Source organism: Cryptotermes secundus, unplaced genomic scaffold (genome assembly GCF_002891405.2).
Source record: "Cryptotermes secundus unplaced genomic scaffold, Csec_1.0 scaffold1840, whole genome shotgun sequence".
In the NCBI taxonomy this organism is placed as follows: Eukaryota; Metazoa; Arthropoda; class Insecta; order Blattodea; family Kalotermitidae; genus Cryptotermes; species Cryptotermes secundus.
This window is the reverse complement of record NW_019721531.1, coordinates 43,530-52,931: the sequence shown is the minus strand read 5'-3', so window position 1 is coordinate 52,931 and position 9,402 is coordinate 43,530. Positions and strand designations below refer to the sequence as shown.

The following is a 9,402-nucleotide window of genomic DNA, read 5'->3' as shown; positions in this document are numbered from 1 at the left end:
TGCCAAAATTCCCAATTTCTTCCTCATCCTCTGTTCCATCCATCACATCGGATCTGGTATCTGACTTCTGACTTCTTCTGATGTCTTCTTCGTTCTGTTGTATTCTGTCTTCTGTTGGTCAGTTCTCTCCCTGAGGTAGGTTCTGGTCAAACCATGTGGAGATCACCTCCTTCAACAGTAGAGTTATCGCATTCTTCACTGTTACTGTGCTTTGGAGGTTTATTGCTGTGGAAACATGATTACCAAGACGTTATCTAGCAATGGGCTCCTGGCTGTGCCTCCACTGTTGTGGCATTCAGGCATCATGTCACAATACAGTTGATTCAAAATGGACCTTAAAAGAACTTATTCAATGAATCGTGTTGTTATGAAGTCCAACTACGATTACAAGATCAGTAGTATTCATCACATGAATCACAGATCTGACCTCAAGTGTGAAATGACCTGTAAGTGCATTCAGCCCAAGCTTTCCTTGTTTTCTCAATGGTATTCTTGGTCTCCTTGGATAGCACAGTCAGTATAGCAACTAGCTATGGGCTGGATGGCCAAGGGGTTGGAGTTCGAGTCCCCCTAGAGTCAAGAATTTTTTCTCCATGTCATCCAGACCTACCTCCTATTCAGTGGGTACTGGGGGCTCTTTCCCTGGTAGTAAAGCGGCTGGGGCATGAAGCTGACCACTCACTTCCAGCTAGTGCCGAGGTTAAGAAAATGTGGATCTATACATCCACTCCCCCATACGCCTTCATGACAATTAGTTAAGCACAGGGACAACTTTACTTTCGCTCTTGGTCTCCTGCTCCATCCTACAGCTCGGGACATGATTATTAACACCATAGGTAGCTTCCCCTTAGGCATAGTTTCTCAGTTGATTATCACTTAGAGTAGCAGTTTCGTGCTGTTTGTCATTTCTGTCAACATTGCGGTCATTTGTATCTTTTCATTGCCTGATGCTTTTATGATAATAGATTTTACAACCAAATTGTTGATTGTGTAATTTGACGGCATATTAAAATACACCAGCATTGTCTTGAAGTGTAACAGTGATTTCCTTCAGAATGAAGACCTTTGCTGTAAAGAGTACCAGTGTGCCCCATGACAGGTTATCAGGTCTTTGAAAAAAAGGATGAAGAAATATTTTGAATTACTACAACAAACAATACATATACTGAGAATGAATTAAATTGGTCATACATGTTGGTCAGGGCCAAACATGCCTGACTTGCATCCTTTAGTATTTAGCTGATGGATATGAGCCATTCAGTATGGGCAGGGCTGAGCAGGGATTATGTGGTTCAGGCTGTCTGGCCTGAAAACTGTACATCCCAGTCTCCTTTTGGCCTTTGAGGTATTCACATGTTGTAAATTTTATCTCTTATTACCAACGCTTTGTGCTGTAACCCATTTGATGAAAGTGGGCACAATAATATCAGAAACGACTTAAGGAACGTACTTCCTTGGAAGAACGAACTTTCATTGTTAAATAGTGTTCATAAAGTATGTGGAAAGTGTTATAAGAAGATTTCAAAGCTAAGTGTGAAGCAACAAATAAACACAGATGATGGCAGTGATAATGATGAGATTGAGCAGTTTGCCCAGATAAGTGCAATACAATCCTTAAATGGTGGTCTGCAATCGACTGGTGAATCACACATTAGAAAGAATAGACTAAGCAAGGGTAAGTTCATAATGTTGTATTTTAGCGTCCTGTTGCACTGATTTGTATCCATAATGTGTATATATTTACNTCTATAGAAAGAGAATGAAAAAAATTGAAAATGCTATGAAAATATACATTCTTAATGTTCCTAAAAATGCCAGTTCAGGTTTAGCTTCTCAGTCCTCTGATGCTGAGATTTTAAAACAGTTGAAGGAAACATTTGAAGAATCAGCCACTTCACAGACTTTGAAGGTGGCAATTTTAACTATTCTTTCTAAGAGAAGGAGTATTTAGAAAGTTCAAGAAGTTATCTCAAATACATGTGACCATATGATTTGAAGAGCAGACCAGCTCGTTCTGAACCATGGACCTAATCCCAAACCAGGCCAAACTTAAATCTAGTTGCTGTTGAAGCTATAAAACATTTCTGTAACAGTAACTAATTAAGTAGAGTAATGCCTGGTAAGAAATATTACATAATGTGACTTGACACCTGAAAGCCAGAATTTTGGAGCAAAAGGAAGCATGTTTAAACATATGTCTGTGGCAACGAGCGTGCACACAAAAATTATTCCACATGTAAGCTATATAAGGAGAGACAGTGAGACAAGATATGACTCCCAAGTCAGGCAGTAAACTGTGGTCATGAGTCCTATGGGAATTATGACAAAGAATGACTGTTCTGGTGAGGGCTGGCCTTAGTTTACCTGACCAACCAACCAGAATGGAAGAGTCGAGTCTCACAACTCATTCAAAGTACTGAGCTGGAGAAATATGGTCATGGGAACCAAGAATGACTGTGCTGACAAAGGCCAGCACCAGTTTACACAAAACCTGAAACCAAAACCAGAATGAAAGCAATTGTAGAGGTGTCATTGAGGACAGGAGCCACTGAGCATGGAAGCATTACAGTGAGTCTCCATTGTTAAAATCCATAACCAAGCAACGAGTATGAGGAGACGTGACACAGTAGAATGATGTGGGAAATGCTGTAGTTATTTGTAGGTCATGAAGAATAGTAAGAGTGTTGTAAGTCTCTGTAGTTACAGGTAATAAACATCCAGTACATGCATTCATCAGTCTGAACCCTGTGTCTGGTCACTAACCTGTGGTAACTGGTGTTAGAAGTGCTGTCTTGGAACTGACAGGACAGCTTATCATGAGGGACATGGAACTAAAGATAACTGCCATATGGGAAATACAGGTCAACCAAGAACAGGTAAGATCTGATATTAAAGCCACAAGCGCCAAACAGGAAAGGATGGAGGCCACTATAAACTCAAAACAAGAAAGTCTGAGGGCCACCATGGAAGTCAACCAGGAAGAGATGAAAGCTACAGTCAACTCCATCCACTCTGAATTTGAAGAGACCATCAACAAATGCATGACGGGCATCCTGGCATCTGTTGACCAGTGAATCCAGAGCCTTCACAAGGAATTCAACAGTCAGATTGAAGAGACAGCTGGATGTCCAAGTGATGAGGGCTTCTGTCAGTAAGTGGATTCAGTATCTCCACAGAGAGCTTTACTTGATTGAAGGAACGGAGACTGACATACACACCACGAAGCTGCTGGTAGAGCACAACATCTGGAAAGGCTGGGGGAAAGCCATGACACACCTGTTGGCTGTCCTGCAGGGACAGACCATTGATGTCCTACATAACATGCCCACAGAAGCAAAGGCTGCTATGGGAACCACCAACTTCTGACGGTGTATCACTCCCCCCTGAAAGCTAGGACCCAGCTGTTCAGTGAGTGGCTGTAAGAGTCTGCTGCCATCACTGAGCAGTGGGCTCTTGTTGGGCTACCCCTGTACTCCATCCAGAGGGAAACATTTTGTGAATTTATCTACAGGATAAGGGACCAAGAGGTGAAGTTCTCCTTCCTCATGGGTGGTGAGAGGACACTGGACAAGGCCTTCAGCTGGAATTAGAGGCCGAGAAAGTCACTGCCAGACCACCAGCAAGGCTGTGAGTGGTGAGGGCTGCCAGCAGTGTAGGGATGTCATCCATTTGATAAGAGACACCCCAAGAAGGATTTCCTGAAAGGAAAATGACTAGGACCCAAGAGAACAGTAGAGGACACAAAGAAAAGGTACTGGTGCGACCACTCCTACCTCCTTATTACACACTGAGTGTTTGAAACAGTATTTACATTCTCACATATTTTTTTCAATGAAATTAAAATACCACATTTTGAGAAATACTAGGTCAAAAGTCAGATTTGAAAACCTTGAAAACATAACTGTGCAAAATATATATTGGTGTAGTAGGTCACTGGAAAGGGCACTTTATTAGCCATGGAGTGAGCACAAAATGAGCTCTGTATCTCAATTAGGGCAATCGTTATGCCACTTTTTCTAAAGCAACTTGTCCTTGATAGTTTTGAATGTCTTCTCTCAAAATTCTAGTTATCATAAAGTAATAAAGTTTAGTAGTAGGATCAAAGGACTCAATATTTTGGAAGTTTTAAATTATTTTTAGCATCATTTTTTTTTAATTATTGTAATCAAGACCATACTTCATACAGAACTGTGCATAAAATTGCAGCAAGGCTGTGTTCAGAGTAAGGTCATGGACCCAAGTGACACTGATTGATATGGTAACGAGGGTGTTTGCCTTTGTTCTGATTCACATAAGAATACCAGTGAGTGCTAAACTACCAAAGAATTCTAAGTAACACCCTCATATTCTATAGATACTGCTGACCCTGCATACAAAACTTGATAAAAATGTAGTTTTTAGTTATTTAAGTCCAAGCTCCATCCTCTTCATCATTATGTTATATAAACTCATTTCAATTATTCTTTGCTGATAGGTCACATGAACAAAGTTTCTTGGTGGCAGTTCACATTGTGATGTACTGGGTTATGATAGGATGTTGTAGTGTAGTAGGTGGATACAAGTTTAGTAATGAAGATGGAAGTAATGCGTACACCCAGAAGACCACAGTTTCAAGCTTCATGCATTTGGTTCTTTCTTGAAGTAAATTATAAAGAAAATACTGGATGTGGAATCATTCATGAAATTTTCTTTGCGCATGTGTGTGTGTGCGTGCGCGTTCGTGGGTGTTGGCACGTGTGCATGCAGAATTTCATATATGAGGAAATTCAGAACAAATTGAATCTGGGTAATGTTTTCAACCATTTGGTTCAGAACCTTTTCTCTCTTCTCTTGTATCTGAAAATGTGAAGATTAAAATATACAGGACTCTGATTTTTCCTGTAGTTTTGTACGTGGAACTTGGTCTCTGACAAGAAGGGAAGAACGTAGACCCAGAGTGTCTGAGAACACAGTGCTGGGGAGAATATTTGTACTGAAGACGGATGAAATAGTAGGAGGCTGGAGGAAACTGCATGATGACGGCTTCATAACTTATACTTGTGGGATGTCAATGCTGGTAGAGACAACCACATAAAACTATAACAACAAATCTTTACTGCTCTCAGAGCGGGTATTACAGCTGAGCAGGAAGCGTGTCTGAATAATACCGGTGGAGACTCCCTTCGTTGCAGGCTAGCATGTCGGAGGCCAGCATCTTTATACTCTTGCCGCTGGGCAGCGAGCTAACGAATGGGCGTTGGAGCTTCTATGGTGATCGGTGATTGGGTAGCGCTTGTGTGACAATACAGACAGCCAGATTGCAAGCTACAGTGTATAAATATCACCTGCGCTTGCTATACTATGGTACTTAAGCTGCCTGTTTGACTGTGGGAGGTTCCCACGTACTCTTCGCAAAATATAATTAGCATGATCAGGTCAAAGAGAATATAATGTGCAGGGCATGTAGCATGCATCAGATGGAAGACGACTGTACACATGATTTTTGTTGGACAATCAGAAGGAAAAGACCACTGGGAAGGTCTAGACACAGATGGGAGGATAGTATTGAAATATATGTTAGAAAATTGGATGGGAGTGTATAGACTGAAGTCATCTGGCTCATGTTAGGCTGTGGTTAATATAGTACTGAACATTTGGGTTCTATAAAATGTTAGGTAATTTTTGAGTACATGAGCAACTATTGGATTGTCAAAAATGACTTAGCTCAGTGGAGTCGGTCGGTTGGTTGGTTGGTTGGTTGGTAAGCTGATGTAACAGATTCTATATAATGATATGACCATCATGTTTAGTGTTTTGTAGAAAAGCAAACTGAATTCACATCTCCAAAATGTCTGGATTATGTGTGTAGACAAAGTCTAAAAATCACACACATTCAGGTAAATCTTTTCCTTAGTTAATTGCCGAAGGAAAATTTCCAACACATTCTTCATTCTGCCACTCTGAAATAGAGGAATATAGGCTAATAACTTTACTACATACTGTGCCCTGAATTTCTGGTTGCGTAACAGGATTTGATGAAGAACAAAATTCTTGGAATTTAATATTTGTCATTTATACCTTGCATTCTGGCTCATTCTTCCTCCTATTAAGATTTAGAATAGATACACTGTATGTTAATTATATAATATGTGTTTCGGCCTTTCAGCCATCATCGGGTTTGCACATTCACTCTTTGGCTCAAGGGTATACCACCCAGTATGTCAAACTGACAACACAAACTGTACCCCTAAAACACTGGCCATTGTAAGGGGTGAGAGGTGGAGCCAGCAGTGAATGTGTATACCTGATGATGGCTGAAAGGCTGAGATGTGTAACAGGGTATTTAACATATTTTGTATCTGTATAAATAATTGTGCTGACAGAAATGAATACAATTGGAAATGCAACACAACTTGATGCTATGATACAGTATTTAGCCTAATATTTTTCTTTTCCTTTTTTTTTTTTTGGCAGAGTTCTCAGAATGAACACTTTCCTATGCATCCGTTTCTCTGCGATGTGTGTAATAAGTCATTCGTTAAGAAGAGTCAACTGAAGAAACATAAAAGCATACATACTGGAGAGCGGCCATTTTCATGCAGTGTATGTAATAAGTCATTCAGACAGAAGAGTGTTCTGAAGACACATTATCTCACACATAGTGAGGAGCGGCCATTTCCCTGTAATGTATGTAAGAGGTCATTCATAACGAAGAGTAATCTTAAGAAACATGAACTCATACATAGTGAGGAGCGGCCATTTTCCTGTGAAGTGTGCAACAAATCATTTGGGCAGGAGAGTAATATGAAGACCCATCAACTCATACATAGTTGGGAAGCACCGTTTCCCTGTGATATGTGTAATAAATCATTCAGCAATCAGAGTCATCTCTTGAGACATAAACACATGCATAGTGGAGAGCGCCTATTTTCCTGTGTTGTGTGTAATGAATCATTCAGTACTAATGGTGAGCTGAAGAAACATCTAAAAATACATAAGGTGGAGCGGCCATTTTCCTGCAATATATGTATGAAGTCATTCAGTCGGAAAAGTGATCTGAAGAAGCATCAACTCATACATACTGGGGAGCAGCCATTTTCATGTGGTATATGTAATAAATCATTCAGTCGACAAACTGATCTGAGGAGACATCAAAATATTCATAGTGAGAAGCAGCCATTTTCCTGTGTAGTATGTAATAAAGCATTCAGTCGGCAAAGTGATCTGAAGAGACATGAGAGCATACATAGTTGTGAGAGGCCATTTTCCTGTGATAAATGCAATAAATCATTCGGTTGGCAAAGCGATTTGAAGAGACATCAACGCATACATAGTGGAAAGTGGCCATATATCTGTGATGTATGTAAGAAATCGTTCAGTTGGCAAACTGATTTGAAGAACCATCAGCGCCTACACAGCGGGGAGCAACCATTTTCCTGCAGTGTATGTAGTGAATCATTCAGTTGGCAGAAACATCTGAAGAGACATCAACTGATACATAATGAGGAGCGGCCATTTTCATGCATTTCATGTACTAAATCATTCAGTAATAACAGTGATCTAAAAAAACATCATAAGATACATAGCCTGGAGCGACCATTTTCCTGCAATGTATGTATTAAGTCATTCACTCGGAGAAGTGATCTGAAGAAGCATCAACGCATTCATAGTGGGGAGAGGCCATTTTCCTGTGATGTGTGTAATAAGTCATTTAGGGAGCAGAGTTTTCTGAAGAAACATCAACGCATACATAGTGGGGAGCTTACATTTTCCTGAGCAGTCTGAAGAGTCATCATTTCATAAGCAGTAGAATGTATTCCTGCCCTTTGGATGTTTGTCTTAAATCTTTCCATTGTCTGAAGAGTTGTAGCATCCATAGTAGAGAGCCCCTGGTCTTGTATCATTTCTGTTATATCGAGGTCTGAAAGAGTATCAACTCTTGAACATCCACTGTGTTCAAGTGTATGTTCTGGAACTGGACTACTATGATATTTGCCTATACATCAGTGAGTATTCACAGTCCAGCATAAGTGAATTATGTGGCTGTCTCATATTGCCAGACCTTTCCTCTTTTGCCCTCAGTTCTAAGAAAACCTCTAAGAGCACAGTCATAACAACTTTTTTTGGTTTGTAAGAAATATCACTTTCTAAGTGTAAAACAACTGGGATATAACCCTAACACTTAGAATAACAATCTTGGCATTAAGCAATTTTATGTTATCCTAGATGTCTGTGTTTGTTGCTTTGCATTGTGCCATGGCAGGAGTTGGTAGAGCGATGGGCTAAGCTTGATGGCCTGGGTTTGATTCTTCACAGTGTAAGATTTTTCTTTTCTGAGTGTTCAGACTAATTCTAGGGCCCACCCAGCCTTCTGATTTTTGCTTAGTGGGGGGTGGAGTCCAACTGGGTCCACTCAGCACAGCAGCCACTGATTGGCCTATTGTAGCCTGCCCCGGGTGATTATGATGATGGAGAATTTGGTGGAATGAAGATTGGCAGGGGAAACTGAAGTATTCAGAGAAAACCCGCCCCAGCACCACTTTGTCCACCACAAATCCCACTTGACCAGACCTGGGCCGCCACAATGGGAAGTCAGCGCCTAACCACCTGAGATATGGTGTGGTCTACCCAGCCTCCTATCTAGTGGGTACTGGAGGATCTTTTCCCGGGCTGTGAAGCGGCCAGGGCTCACCTCCATTTAGTGCTGAGGTGAAGAAAGGTGAATCCATACCTACAGACCACATGTTTTCAGGGCATAGTGCTTAACTAATTAAGCATAGGGACAACTTTGTTTCTTACTGTACTGTGGCAATGTCTTGACATCTTGTAGTGTTCTTAACCTTTTACTCTTTGAGTAAATTTAGCAATGGCCTGACTGTTTAGCAGTGACCACTTTCATTTAGATGTCTTTCAATTCACTGCCCCAAGGAAATAATTTGAAGGTATGAGACAAAATTGAATTTGGTTCTTGCAACATGGAAATGAGTCCTTTAAGGCAGTAGTTCTCAACCTGTATGAGACCGCCGCCCAGTAAGTTCTCTTTTTATAAGACGAGGGCCCAGTCCCAACAAATTTACTTGTAAATACCTTTGCGGGACAACCAACGAACTTCCAAATGGAAAAGAAGATTTTGATGATCAGAGCCCATTTCATCGCACAATGCTTTTAATAGTCTTGTATTCAAAGCACTGTTTTTATATAATTAATAATCTTAACAGATTGAGAAAGGACTTCAGTAAGCTCAGGTGCCATTTTTTTGGAGGCCAGGTTTTGCCTATGAATGTAGCAATGTGTTGACACTAAGTTATTGCCCGCCATATCCTTAATTTTAGTGACCAAACCTGAATTTCTACCTGTAAGACAGGCAGCGCCGTCAGTGCAAACTCCAATGCAATTTTCCCATTCGAGACATCTCTCTTCAAT

The 9,402-nt window shown here is 40.7% G+C and overlaps 1 protein-coding gene across 2 annotated transcripts in view; it reads left to right on the top strand.

Annotated features, from left to right (window-relative positions):
* Positions 1 to 9,402, top strand: part of LOC111875575 (zinc finger protein 271) — a 55,307-nt gene that overhangs the window by 5,100 nt on the left and 40,805 nt on the right. The window contains exon 2 of one of the 2 annotated variants that reach the window (XM_023871919.2): positions 6,454 to 8,268. The exons of the other annotated variant lie outside the window; for it this stretch is intronic. Coding sequence (XP_023727687.1) covers positions 6,454 to 7,755 — 1,302 coding nt within the window. The 3' untranslated portion in view covers positions 7,756 to 8,268. Of the gene's footprint in view, positions 1 to 6,453; positions 8,269 to 9,402 lie in introns of those variants that run through there. 2 annotated transcript variants of the gene reach the window in all.